Source organism: Sorex araneus, chromosome 6 (genome assembly GCF_027595985.1).
Source record: "Sorex araneus isolate mSorAra2 chromosome 6, mSorAra2.pri, whole genome shotgun sequence".
NCBI lineage: Eukaryota > Metazoa > Chordata > Mammalia > Eulipotyphla > Soricidae > Sorex > Sorex araneus.
The window spans coordinates 119946445-119961021 of NC_073307.1; the positions used below are offsets into that span (position 1 = coordinate 119946445).

The window sequence follows — 14577 nt, forward strand, 5'->3', positions numbered from 1 at the left end:
TTGCTTACATCCCTCCACCAGTGCCCAATCTCCTCCACCAATGTTCCCAGTATCCCTTCCACCACCCCCACCCCAACCCCACCAGCACACCCAGCCTCTGCGGCAGGGCATTCCCTTTTGTTCTCTCTCCTGTTGGATATTGTAGTTTGCAATAGAGGTATGGAATGGCCATCATATTCAGTCTATAGCCTACTTTTGGCACACAGCTTTCAATCTGAGTGGATCCTCCCAACATTCTCTACTAAGTGTTCCTTTCTGTATCTCAGCTGCCTTTTTTCCCCAGCATGTGAGGCCAGTTTCCAAGCTGTGGGGCAAATCTTCTGGTTCTTACTCTACTACTCTCGGGTGTTAGACTCCCATTCTACTACTTTATATTCCACATATGAGTGCGATCTTTCTATGTTTGTCTCTCTCTTTTTGACTCATTTCACTTAAATGATAATATCCATGTTGTCCACTTATATGCAAATTACATGACTTCATCTTTTCTAACAGCAGCACAGTATTCCATTGTGTAGATATACCAAAGTTTTTTAACCAGTCATCTCTTTTGGGCACTCTGGTTTTTTCTAGATTTTGGCTATTGTAAACAGTGCTGCAATGAACATACAAATGCAGATGTCATTTCTACTATACCCGGTTGCTTCTTCTCGATAGACTCGGATAGCAAAGTTGCAGGCTATAAAATCAATACCCAGGGGCTGGAGTGATAGCACAGCAGGTAGGGCGTTTGCCTTGCACGCGGCCGACCCGGGTTCAAATCCCAGCATCCCATATGGTCTCCTGAGCACCTCCAGGGGTGATTCCTGAGTGCATGAGCCAGAAGTGACCCCTGTGCATTGCTGGGTGTGACCCAAAAGGCAAAAATAAATAAATAAATAAAATCAATACCCAAAAGTCCATGGCTTTCCTATACGCAAATTATGAGAGAGAAGTGACATGATAAAACCAATCCCATTCACAATTGGACCTCAAAATATCAAGTACCTGGGAGTCAGCTTAACTAAGGAGGTAAAGGACTTGTATGGAAAAGAGCTCCTATTTGTAAGGTCAGGTTGATACCTCTGACTCTACTGATTATTGGCAATATCGATGCTCTTTTGCTGTAGAAGCAAGATCAGAGATGATTTTAAAGGGAGACAGGGGGCTGGAGAGATGGGACAGCAGGTGGGACACTTGACTTTCCTGAGACCAACCCAGCACGATCCCCGGCAACCCCTATAGTCTCCTGTGCATCACCAGGACTAATTCCTGAGTGCAGAGTCAGGGTGAGCCCTGAGAACCACAGGGTGTGAACAAAAGAAAAAATAAGAATAAAAAGGCAATGAGAATGGAACATAATAGTGAGAGAAGGTTGAGGAGAGTGGTATGCATATTGGACCCAATAGAAATAGAACCGTAGTTGGGAAGCACCAGAGGGAGTGGAGGATGAAGAACTAGCAGTGTCCTTCAGGCAGGAGACACGTGCAGACAGGACCAACTCTTGTCCCTAGTTTGACGCCTTAAGAACACACAAAAAAGAAATAGTGTGAAACCCCCTTGTAGGAGGAAAAGTCTATGCTTATATTTTAACAGATAACACCTACTAATGTACTCTGGGTCCTGCTATGGCTTGGCTTCATCTGGAGTAAACTTCATTTTCCTGATAAAGACCCCAAACCACCTCAAACAGATCTCAGCTGGAAATCACAGGGAAATCTGAGGAAGAAAGGACAGGCCGAATTGGCCTGAGGACTTAGTCTGGGATTTACGGTACCAACTTTATCCTGAACCTCAGAGAACTTTGTATGCCAAGTGTGAGACCCTTAATGTTTTATGGTAATCTATGAGTGTTTTAATCTTTATATTTGTCTTTTCCTAGAAATCAGAATTCTAAGATGTCTCCTGGTTAATTTCTAATGTGAAGTGAACCCTTGCCCAATGAATATGCTGTAAGAACTTTAGTTGTGAGCCTCTTTAAAGTTTTTTGAATATCTATAGAATTGACCTAATGCTTTTGAAATAGCACTGCAAGTAATTTTGTCATGTTAAATGAGATGATTGGTAACTAGTGTCCAAATTTGGGAGGTTATGTTGTACTAAGTTCAGTAAAATAAGAGTTTAAACTTGTGGGATGACTATAAGGAATATAGATGTATGTCTTAAGTCAGAAAGATAATGGATGCAGATCTCATCAGTTGGAAAAAGGCAAGGAATCCTGTTAAAGTGAAGTTGATTTTGAAATGGGTTGAAGGAAAGTTACAGGACAGAATGAATATAAAGGAATTTTGTGTAGAAGGTTTGAAGTTGTGTTTGAAGGAAAGAAATTGATCACTGCTTTAAGAAACTCTTTAAATCACATGCAGAATTGTTCTAGTACTCCCAGTACAGTGCTTTTATTAATGGGAAGTCAAGGTTTTCAACATAGGATTGAATGGGTTAAATACGATGTTAAATTGTACACTTTTCCTCTACAGATTTTAGCTCCTTTGACTAGGACCCACAACAAATGGGTGTGTTGCATCTTACAGTGAGTAAAATGAGATGTTTGCTTTTCTCTTCTTTTGTACCTTCAGTATGTTTTTGATGTTTCATGGCACTGTGTTGGTTTGCATAAATTCAGATAAAAGTCTTTCCTCTCTGTAATAGGGTCTACCCCTCATGCAGACAGGAAAATCAGTTATGGGACCCCAAAACCCTCTTCCAGGGAAACAGCAAGGGATTGGTCTAAATGACAGGAGCATGTCTTTAACAGGTACTGTTTCAAGTACTCTACAAACCTCAGGGAGACCCTAGAGGCAGGCCGGCTCAAGGAAAGAATGGAAATCATCACTGCTATGGAGAATGAGGAATCCGGAAATCTATGTGACTGACACGGCCTGGCTTACTCTCAGCATCAAGAAAAACCCTGGAAACTAGGATCTCTCCCAGCCCTGAAGAAGGGAGGGGAGGGACTCCTTTCTGCCAGGATGCCTCTATGGCAAATGAGGCTCAAGGTCACCTCCAGTTCAACCTGAAGACCTGAAGCCATCCAGTTTATCGTGGGACATTTATGGCCAGGCCTGGGTAACTCTGACGTGCCACATAAGATTAATGCCGCTATTGGTATGCCTCCTGTCTTTAGCCACCCCCCAGGACTTCTCAGTAAGTTATGGGGTACCCCAAATGGAGAGTTCTCCAATCTTGCTGTGTGTATGCAAAAGAACAAGTCAGATTTGTTAAGCCATCAGGCAAATTTTAAAATGAAGGTGGAGAGAAAACCATGTTTTTGTAACTTGCTTTTTAAAGAATCAGATTCAAATTCTACAGAGTGATCTAGTAAATGTATTCTAATCTTGATCTAAAAGGTATCCCTTTTGAGTCATTCGGTACAATGTGTTTTGCTGACTGTAAAGTAAGCAACCTAGTCTTTGGGACTCAATGTTGAAGATGCTGTCACTAGTCTGACCAGGGTATTGGAAGCCAGAGCTTTAGTGGGGGAACCTCAGCTCAAAGTGCAGAATTAATTACTTTCCCCAAACCTGTCAATTGGCTACAGTGCCAGGAGTGGACATCTAACTATTCACTTTTAGTTCTATGAACACAGTCATTTGGAGAGAACTAGAATTTTAACAGCTCTTAATTCTCGTTCCATCATGGGATTAATACCCCATCCAGAGAATACTCATCTAAAATACTCTGCAAAAGAGGGACAATAGGCATTGGAACAACGTTTTCAAAAGGAAATTGATAGACAAAGGGTTACACTAAGCTTCCAACACTATTGAAAGCCATCTTTAGTGGAAAGGAACTCAGAACTGTGCTTTCTGTTTCGTTAATGAATCGTGGGCCTCCTTTCCTAACACTTGTAACTTCAAGGAACTTATCAAGGAGAGGATTGGCAGCTTGACATGCAAATGATCAAACACTTATATTCAAGGTATAAATATCTACTGGCTCCAGCTGATAGTTTCAGTGGATGGATAGCTTTTCCTATCTGACAAGTAGCTTGGTGTTTCTATGTTACTAGAAAAATCTGGACATAAGAAGTCATTTTCTATCAACCATGGGTAAAGCAGTTATTCCTTTCCATTGCTTTTATGATAGAAATGGGTATGGCATTACGTTGCTTTGGTTTCTGTTGCTTTAACTCTTATGTTTTCTAAGATAGCAAACTATTTTGTTGTTACTAGGTCAGAAAGGAACTTCCACATCTCCAGGGTCTAAGTGCCATCCCTCAGTCTAATTGATCTGATCTTTTCTTTCAGATAACTTGAGGAACCCAACAAATTCATTGCCTGGGGCCCACTAAACAAACTAAGGTAGCCTGAGGTTTCACCCCTTGTGCAGGCAGGGCCAGTGCCCCTCTGTCAGCATGAAGCAGCTCCAGAAGACGGAACTTCGACCATTTTCCCTTTAAGGATTAAAGGTGGTGGAATCTCTAGGGGAATACGAAGTAGGTAGGTAGATTAAGGAAGCCCCTCCAACCTTGAAAATCCCAACTGCTCTGTTGTGAGTGTTAACCCCATTAATGAAGGAACTCTGTTCTCTTTTAAAATTTTTTTGGGGGTCAACTGCCACTGTTCTAACTTAGCCTTGAAAAGGAAGTATAAGCCAGAATATGATCTCTCTCTCTTTTCCAGTTATTACTAGTCTTTACAGGTATCAAGGCCGAGCTCCATGGGGACTGGGAGCACACTGCCAGAGTGAACTCCTCATCCGTATGCATTGAGACATCTAGTTTGAATCAGGTGATAAAAACTGCCACCACCAGAGAACCCCCGTGGAGAGGTCTGTGATCCTGAACACACCAACTGCTTTGAAGGAGGATGGAATCAAAAAGCTGCCTCCCCTCTTGGAACCAGAATGACATCGACTAGTGGCATGTCCAGACAACGGGAGATGACCCCCTTCACAATCTCTAAGATTAGAGATATCCACAACAAGAAGTGGGGATTTGAAGAGGAGGGCAGGTTGAGGGTTAAATTTTCCTTTGTAACTGTTTGACTGCTTTGAAAAAGGTTTTCTTCACGACCTCCCGCTGGGCAGGAAACTGTCACCAAATGGGCCAACAAACTGCCCTAGAAACTGTAAGCAAACATTTGCAGGGAAACAGTTAATAGTCAACAAATGTTTAGATATGCAAATTAAGTGACCTATGTGTGATCGCCTTTGATCTATAGATGTGATTCCCTTTGATATGTGAGATTTTCATTTCTCCCCCAAAAGGGTATAAAAACAGCTAGCTTTTTTAGTTCCAGGCCTTCGGCTATGCCACCCTATTGAGGCACAGTTGAAGGTCCCAGTAAAGCTATATTGGCTTAAATAAACCCCATGCATTTGCAGAAAGAGTTGTCTTGGTTGTGTTCTTTTGTTTCTCCTAGCCTCCCCCAGCAGAGATCTGCCACCCCTAAAAACACCTGCCAGATACACCAGCAGGGATCATCTTGAAAAAACAGACTTCAAGCCTTCAAGATAGAGTCCTTGTCATCCAAACTCCCACAGTCCAGCAGCCTAGATGCCAAAATCCAGGTGCTCCAATATACTTCACGACCTAGGGTGCCCTCTCAGCCAGGCTGCCCCTCACAGCACAGCTGGACGCCTGGCCCAGGTCACAGGCAAACAGGAAACATCCCCGTGTGCTCAGGTTTACACAACCAGGACCATAACCTGAGGATGACAAAAGGACTGATGTCTGTGTAGGTTTCCTGTGCAATTTTCCAGAATTGTGGTTTGCAGGGACTTTCCAGGGCTCCACACCTGCTTTTTCTTCTCCCCCAAGACGCCTGTAGGAGGGAGCACTTGTAGAGCAGTAGATCTCCTGAGCCAGAGGGACCAGCATCTCCACTGGAAATCAGGGAGGGGCTGCTCCCGAAAGTGATCGACGTAACGTAACTCAGCTTATTCAGTTCCCTCTTTCTGAATTAGATTGTAGTTTCCTGAAAACCAAACAAAACATATTTTTCTCCTCTGGGCCTCACAAATAGCACAGGGGTTAAGGTGCTTGCCTTGCAGGCACCAACTCCAGTTCCGTGTCCAGCACCACATGGTCCCCCTGAGCACTGCCAAGAGCAATCCCCAAGACCCTCTCAGTGTGGCATCACGAACCACCCCTAGGACCCTTGGACCCTTGAGTACTCTCAAGGGCTGGAGCTTCTGCCTTAGACTGTGTGGTAAGATATGCCAGGTGTATGAAGAGCTTTTTAGCAGAGAGAAAATCCACAAGATTCACATCACTATGGTCTTTGTTGTTTTCTTTAGGCTACAGCCAGTGTTGATCAGATTTTTTCCCTCTGGTTCTGCACTCAGGGATCCTAACTGGCAGTAAGTGCTCAGGGCACTTTAGGGGATGCCAGGAATGGAACCCACGTTGGTTGCTCGCAAAGAAAGTGTCCTACCTGTTGTACTATATTACTCTTACCCCTCACGGAGGTTTCTTTGTTTCTCTTTTTGGCCTTTATGGATCACACCTGGTGATACTCTGGGGTTATTCTACTCTGCACTCAGGTATTACTCCTGGTGATGCTCAGGGGACTGTATGGAATTCCAGTTCCCTCTTGCATCATTGGCCTGAGGGGGCCAGAGTGGGGCTTTAGGGTCACTTCCGTGCAGATAAGCACCAGGCCCCTGAGCGGGCAGTTGGGGTGGGAGAGACTGCTCGGAAGAGTCCGTGGGCTTCCAGCCTCCTCAACTCTGTTAGCAACTGAATGCCCACCCTCCCCAGGATGACACTATCCCTGTCTGTGTAACATATATTCATTGTATGTTCCTCAATACTCACTCCATTCTCTCTGATGAACACAAAAACTTCTCCTGACTACTTTCTATCCATACTCACTCTTCCTACTTCACAAGAAAATTTCTTTTTGTGTGTGTGGTGGGGGGGGGTAGAACACTGGCAGTTTTTCTTCAGATTTTACACGTATTGTTAATGGAACCCACCATGTAAATATATAGAAATTGAACAAATAGCGATCTAGAGCACTGTCGCACTGTAGCACTGTCATCCTGTCCTGTTGTTCATGGATTTGCTCGAGCGAGCAACAGTAACGTCTCCATTGTGAGACTTGTTACGGGTTTTGGCATATCAAATACATCATGGGCTCTTGCCAGGCTTTGCCATGCAAGCGGGATACTCTTGGTAGCTTGCTGGGCTCTCTGAGAGGGGCGGAGGAATTGAACCCAGTCGCCATGTGCAAGGCAAACGCCCTACTCTCTGTGCTATCTCTCGAGTTCAACAATCTAGTGCATAAATGTAAATACATGTACTATTAACAATTTTATATTTATTGTCAATGTAACATGCAATGTAAATGTACAGGATCTGAACAAAAAATCTACTACATAGCTCTTTGGTATTATTTAATTTTTAGCCAAAGCTCCTGGGGGTGCTCAGGGGACCACATGGGATTTGGGGGATCAAATCCAGACCTGCTGTGTGCAATTGCCCTACCTGCTCTACTATCACTTCAGTCCCTCAATCCAGTACAAGGTTTAAGTCAGTCACGAATTTTCAGCCCCAGGTCCTATTGTGTGGAAAACTGCAGACTGTTGATAATCTGCCCATTACCTAGGTTCTAACTTCAGGACTGGGATGCAGACAGGTGCCAGTGCACAGGTATAAGAAGCTTAATGATTTTAGTTTAAATGATACAAGCACTGCGACAGTCTTTATTAGAATTCAGCTTTCCTTTATTATAGGTTTTTAAAAATAATATTTAAAAAGTGCATGATTCCCGGGGCTGGAGAAATAATAACACAGGGGGTAGGGCGTTTGAAAAAAAAAAAGTACATGATTCCTTTGGGCGATTTTGTTTAGGAAAGGTTAGAGATAAAACATTGTTAGGAATAAGTTAGCTGTACAGAGGCTCAAATTAGAAGAGAACAAATACTGAGAAAATACTAAACATGAGCTCATAAGAAGCAATTTGACTTAAATCATCACATTTGTGTATTCACCATTTCACTTATTCTGTGTGTCAGTCCCATGACACCCCATGACACTAGGAGTTTTGCAACATTCTCATGTAACCTATAAAGATCAACTCCTGTAAATTATATTTTGTCTTCATGTGCCCAGGATGAGAAACTTCTGCTTCCTGAATGGGTGAGAATTTCTCCACTCCACTGGAAAGGGGCAAGATATGGTACCTGAGCACCATATCTTAGTATGGTAATTCCTGAGTGCAGAGCCAGGAGTAGCCCATGAGCATTGCCTGGTATGACCCAAAGAGGAAAAAAATAATTTTTATTTCTACAAGATGTAAAGATTTGAAACTGGCTGTGTAATTTAAATCATGTGTATATACTTTACAATACTTAATAAGTGGGTAAGACGGTTGATTTTGGTATCAGTATTTGACCACAGTAAAATAAAAAAAAAAGTATGACTGAGAGAATTAGGTATCTGGTACCAATAACGGTCTTTTGTTTTTTCTGGCCACCCCAGGACTGCTCAGGGCTACTATCAGATTATATCTTGGAGGACTGTGTAGTGCTAGAAACTTAACCCAGGCCTCCTGCACACTAGCATGTGTTCTAGCCTGCTGAGCAATCTCTGGGCCTGGTACCAAGGACGTTCTTTTTTGGATATTTTATCTTGGTCATACCCAGTGTTGCTCTGGGTCTATACCGAGCTTGGTATATGTGGATCACTCATACCAGTGCTCTGGGGGGAAGGTGGGGCGAGAGCCATGAGGTTCCAGGACTACAAACTGGACCCACATACAGAGCATGCACTCATTCTACAGAGCTGTCTCTTGTCCCCAATAACTTTTTTTTTTTTTTAGGGCAGGGGTGGCGAGGAAACCCAGAAGTGCTCAGGAGCTATTTCTGATCCTGTACTTGGTAGCTGCACCCAGGAATGTTTGGGGGGTCAAACTGAGATCTGCTGTACATAAGGCAGCACCTTACCCTGTGCTGTCTCTCTCAGTCTCCCAGTAACAGTCTTAAAGACCCAAGTCATATCAGATTTTGGTTTCACTACACAATGTTTTGGGCATGACTGAACAAAATATGTGAGCCTCTTCCTTTTTCTTGTTTTTCATTTTAGGCTGACTCCTGGCTCTGTAACCAGGAATCACTGCTGGCAGTGCTCAGGGCCTGGAGTAACCCTTGAGCACCACCAGGTGTGTCTCAAAAGCAAAACTAAACAAAAAGAAAAGGATTATTCCATCGCCCATCATTCTATCATTCACATTCAGTCACTGTGAACTTTTCACGATCTCCTGTCTAAGGATGAAATAAGCATCGGAAATAAGCTTTTTTTCCGAGCCTCTCCAGGGACGGAAAGACACTGAAACCCAGCTACCGATGACTCCTATGGAACAGGTCTTTAGCTCAGTTTAATCAGCATTTTTCCTGGGATGGACACACTCGGTCGCGCGCTGGGTAAAGGCAGCGGGAAGCGCGCGCGGCTCCAGGCCCCGTTCCAGCCTGGGCAAATGTGCAAAAGCAGCGTGGGGGTTGGGCGGGGCGGTGCACCTGGGTGAGTCCCCTGAGCACTTGGAAGAGCCAGCGCTTGCTGTGCACCTGTCCCCTATGCAGTCCCCCAGGCCTCGTCCTCCGCCCGCCACAGCGCCCCCTGCCGCCCGCGGGCCGTGCGGCTTTAGCAGCGCGCGGTGTCTACTATGGGACTCGCCACTAGGTCTGGGGAACATTTTTTTTTTTTTTTGCAGGATATTTTCTCCCTTTATTAGTTTTTTTAATTAATTTTTTTGAATTTTGTTTTCAGATATTTGTTCCCGTAATTGTTTCCATTCGATATTTCAACACCCATCCCACCACCATAACACCTTCCCACCAACATTATTTTGGATTTTCTCCCCACCACCACCCAAGCCTGCCCCCTAGCAGATGCTAAATTATTTATTTTGCATTGCTTGGAATGAAGAGTATGAGATGTTGCTCCTGGAATTCTTAAATTGTTTGGGGTTCGAAGGCATCTCTGTCACCTCCTACTCTATTCCAAGATTCATTTGGGAGTCTCTGAATCATGGTTGTTAATGTGCAGTAATGCCCTGAAATTAATTTCTTCTGAGATTTATGTATAGATCTGTTTAAAGCCAGGCCGATAAATTAGCTTGTATAGCTGAGCTGGAGGTGGTTTGTGGGGGTGTCTCCCACATACCTAACTTTTCGAAGTTTAATTTCTTGGTAAACGGTCCCTAGGTGGTGGGACCCGGCCAAAGGCCCAGCTGCAATTTTGGGGTATCAGGAAGCCTGAAGGCACCATCAGGCTACTGATGTACTGGCCCTGAAGGCATAGCTTGACCTGCTGGAGGCACCATATCCCACCTTTTTTTAACTTTTCAATTGAATCACCGTGAGCTTCAGTTACAAAGCTTTCATAATTGAGTTTCAGTCATAAATGTTCAAATGCCCATTCCTCTACCAGTGTACACTTCCCATCACCAATGTCCCCAGTACCTGCTAGCCCCTTCCCCCTAACTAACACCACCCTCACCACCACCCCTTCTATGGCAGGCGCTTTCCTTCTCATTCTGTCTCTCTACTTTGGGGTATTATGGCTTGCAATGCATATACTGATAGGCCATCATGTTTGGTCCTTAGTCTACTTTCAGCACACATGTCACATTCTCTGCACCTTGTTTATTTAAAAGCTCTGAAAAAAAACTGTATATTTTTTGAGGTCTCTTTGATCCTCTTTTTTATATGACAATGACCCTGGAAGATTATTTTCTTTTGTTTTTAAAATTTGTATTAGTGAATCATCGTGAGATAAAGTTACAGACTTACAAACATTCATGCTTGCGTTTCAGTCATACAATGATCAAGTACCTATCCCTCCACCAGTGCCCATTTTCCACCACCAAAGTTCCCAGCATCCCTCCCACCACTGCCACCCTGTCCCCTCCACCCCACCTTGTGGCAGAGCATTCCCTTTAACTCTCTCCTTTTGGGTGTTGGAGTTTGCTATAGAGATGTTAAGTAGGCATCATGTTCAGTCTATAGTCTATTTTCAGCCAGTATCTCACATCCCTAGCGGGCCCACCTAGCACCCTTTACTTGGTGGTCCCTTCTCTATCTAGTTGCTTTTTTCCCCAAATGAGGCCAGCTTCCAAGCCGTGGAGTAATCCTCGTGGGACTTATCTCTACTATTCTTGAGTGTATAACAAAAATAGAAATGTTAATTCTCTTTATTTACCCATGTTTACTTGGGGACTGGAGTCATATTACAGTGGAAAAGGCATTTGTGTTACACACTGCCGACCCAGATTCTATTCCTGAACTCTATAATGGTCCACTGAGTGATTCCTGAGCACTAAGCAAGGAGTAAGTTCTGAGCATAGCGGAAGTCCCAATCTCCGCAAATTACTTATTTAATTTGGATATTAGAATTTTCTGCGATGCTTATCGATCATCCCTATAGTACAGAATAGGCTCATGTACTCAGGAAAATGTCCCCTATTATTTTATACCCAGGCACCAACAACAACTTGGATTTCACAAACGTTTATTAAACACTTGCTGTTCTCTTTATCAAGAATCAAGTACAAGAGATTTGGTATTCAATGTAGATTCAATATCAAATTTAGGTCAGAAGCTGAACTGCCCCACTGAGGCTCACAGCCGGGTCTCCTGAGAGCAGGTGAGGATGAAACTCAGTACTTGCTAGGCAGGCCTTTAGGCCGGAAGTGATTGGGGTCTTTGCCACTCCTGCCCCATTCATTGGCAAATTGGTCAGCCCTGGAGTCTTCCCGTCCGTGACCGCTGTCTCCATGCTTTATAAAGTCCGTGATTCTCGGATAAGTCTCTCTGGCATCACTGGAACAGAGGGAAGGAGAAAAAGATAAACCACGGGCAGAAGAGCAATAGTCCCACCCTCGCATCTCTCTCCCTTTCCAAGGGAGCCAAGAAGAGAGAAGCTGTAGGATTGGCCCTGCAGGGGCATAGCCCAGCTCTGCCCACTCTGACCCCTGTGTGCTGGGAGAACAGCCCTGAGCTGTGGGTGGGACTCGCCCTCCCCACTGGCCTTATTCTGACTCTCTCAGGCACTCCAATCTCACCTTGGGCACAGAGGAGAGTGGCAGAGGGGAAGACCACTCCCTCCACTGACTCCCTGCTGAACACAGTCAGAATTTTCTCACCCACCCCTGCACCCCTAAGGCCCCTCACCTGATCACTTTGGCCGCCCAGGCCCCGCCAGGGCCCCTTCGCGCAGCATCATAGTTCCCCCGGGCGTGGAAGTATTTGTCTGAATTTTTGTAATTGGCCTCTCGCATGTCACTGTAGGCTCTCCACATGTCTCTGGTCCCTGGAAGGAAAAGAAAGTGATGAAATGCAGATGATCACGATGTGGGGAAATACAATTAAAATGCTCCTGCCCAGATTTCAAGAGCTTGGGACAAAGCACCTGGAAGCAGATGGGCTTTGAAATGAAGGTCCCTTTCCCCTCCCTCTGGTTACCATTGAGAGACGCATTACAAGACTGATTCTCTGTGTTCCCCTCTGGCCCCTGTTGCTGCTTTGACAATGGCTGTGTGTGGAGTGTACACCCCAACCCTTGCACTATCTCCCATCTCCCATTAGACTATGCTCTCTTAGCTCTTTGTGTCTCAGTTTCTCTGTTAAGAGATGCTACCTCAAAGGATCAAAGGATTAGAACATGAAGATAAAAATGAGCTTTTATGCACTTGAAAACTACTAAATGGTTCATTTGCACTTGAAAACTTTAAAATGGCTTCACCTTATTAAAAATTCCATTATTTTAACTGTACTACTGAGGCTGGGGCCAGGAGAGGTAGGAGAGGCACTTGCCCTACCTACACACAGCTGACCTGGTTTGATCGCCAGTACAACAGAGATTCCCCCAAGTTTCACCAGGACTGATCCCTGCACATAGAGCCAGGAGGAAGCCCTGAGCACAGTCAGGTGTGCCCCACCCCATCACCAAAACTTTTTACTACGAACTAAGGAATTGGAAACCCAACTCCCAGGTTTGACCAAGTCACTTCAGAGCAGCATCAAAATGCTTAGCTAGAACGTCCATGAGGGGGCAGTAGGTCCTTACTTGTATTATTTAAGGAACAAGCACCTCTCATTTCCAACTCTCTTCCTCACACCTGTTAAAAGTTGGGATCCCAACTTTATGTGCCCTGGGGTCTATGGGTATTCACAGAAGAGGGGAAAACCTGGCAAAATGCTGCGATAAAATCCTTACTTAGGGCTGGACGGTGCGGAGGGCGCTCCCCTTGCATGTGGCCAACCCTGGTTAGATGCCCAGTATCCAATACGGTACCCCAAAGACAACAGAAGTAACTCCTCAGAAAACAGCCAGGAGTCACCTCTGAGTACCACCAGGTGTGGCCCCAAAACAAAACAAACAAAAGTCCCTACTCAAAGGAGTAAAGGCATAGTACCGCGGGTAAGCTGTTTGCCTGGCATGCAGCAGACCCAGGCTCGATTCCCAGCATCCCATATGCCCCTTACCCCAGTACAGCCAGTACTAATTCCTGAGTGCAGAGCCTGAAGTAACCCCTGAGCATCGCTGGGTGTAAACTCCTCCAACCGCCCCCCCCAAAAAAAAAATCTCTACTCAGTTTCTATCCACTGATGGACTGTGTCCTCCACTCAGGTAATTACAGGAGACAACCCGGTTACAGACCCTGACCCCCACTCTCCTCCGGGACTTACCTTGACCAGCTTGCTTTATGAACGACAACCAATTTTGGCTGCTGACGCAGAGAAACAAACAGCAGAAAATGACAGCCGTGGACAGTTTCATCTTGCTGCAGGTACACAAGCAACAATGAGGCAATTCAGGCTGTTGATCTGTAAGATTGACCCCAGCTCACATTCTGCAAAGGACTTCCACTTACATGCATAGATTGGCATGTAGATAGATAATAGATGTGGAGAGATACGTCCTGATCATCTAAGATACATTTAGAATATTTATTCTCCATTTCAACTTGTTTCTTCAGAATCCTAGTGCTTTTCTAGGATTTACTAGAGGCTTGATACTCACAGCAATTACACTGGGCTTTAAGCATAAACCGTTGTCCATTCCAAGCACCCCTCCTCAGCTCTGAGATCTAACTGTGTAGCAGGTTTTCCTGGATCCATGGGAGGATCCTACCTCTGAAATAGCCCCTGAGTTTAAAACTCCACCAATATTTGTTGTGTGTCTCCTCTAGCCACCACTGACTGCCCATCGCAGGCACAAACAACATAATTTCTAATGATTTGCCAGACTGAAAAGTATTCATGGGGCTGGGGTGTTAACTCAAAGGGCTGGGGCACCTGCTTTGCTCCTGCAGGTGCTCCAGCATTTTGAACTTGGGCTGGGAGAGGGGGGAGGGTTGTCTAGGCACTGTCAGAGTAACCCTGGTGACTGGAGCACAATTTCTGAGCAGAGTCACAGAGCACTGGGAGCGGTCCCCAGAAGCCTGAATAGTGCTGCAAGGTCCAGCAACAACAATACCAAAATGAGTAGCACATCTGAGGAGACCCAATGGTCAGAACAGTTCAGTCAGGAAGGATGCAGCCCAAGAACGCTGCTGAGGAAGAGGATTGCCCCCTACCCCCATAGAAGGAAACTTGGAATGTTCTAGAACCTCACCTTTGGCTGTCTCTTCCTGCTGAGTCTCCTGGTGC

At 44.9% G+C, this 14577-nt stretch overlaps 1 protein-coding gene across 1 annotated transcript; it reads right to left on the reverse strand.

The window, feature by feature from the left end:
• Positions 1 to 11451: 11451 nt before the first annotated feature.
• Positions 11452 to 14577, reverse strand: LOC101546281 (serum amyloid A-3 protein-like). The gene is made up of 4 exons (XM_004607834.2): positions 14543 to 14577; positions 13615 to 13709; positions 12097 to 12235; positions 11452 to 11745 (listed from the first exon to the last, which is right to left on the reverse strand). The coding sequence occupies exons 2-4, from the start codon at positions 13703 to 13705 to the stop codon at positions 11583 to 11585; spliced, it is 393 nt and encodes a 130-aa protein (XP_004607891.2). The 5' UTR covers positions 13706 to 13709; positions 14543 to 14577; the 3' UTR covers positions 11452 to 11582.

Coding starts and splice junctions, on each gene's coding strand:
- LOC101546281 (XM_004607834.2), bottom strand. CDS start 13,705: ATGAAACTGTCCACGGCTGTCATTTTCTGCTGTTTGTTTCTCTGCGTC. Junction 12,236..13,614: donor CATAAAGCAAGCTGGTCAAG/GTAAGTCCCGGA, acceptor TTTTCCTTCCAG/GGACCAGAGACATGTGGAGA. Junction 11,746..12,096: donor TGGGCGGCCAAAGTGATCAG/GTGAGGGGCCTT, acceptor CCTCTGTTCCAG/TGATGCCAGAGAGACTTATC.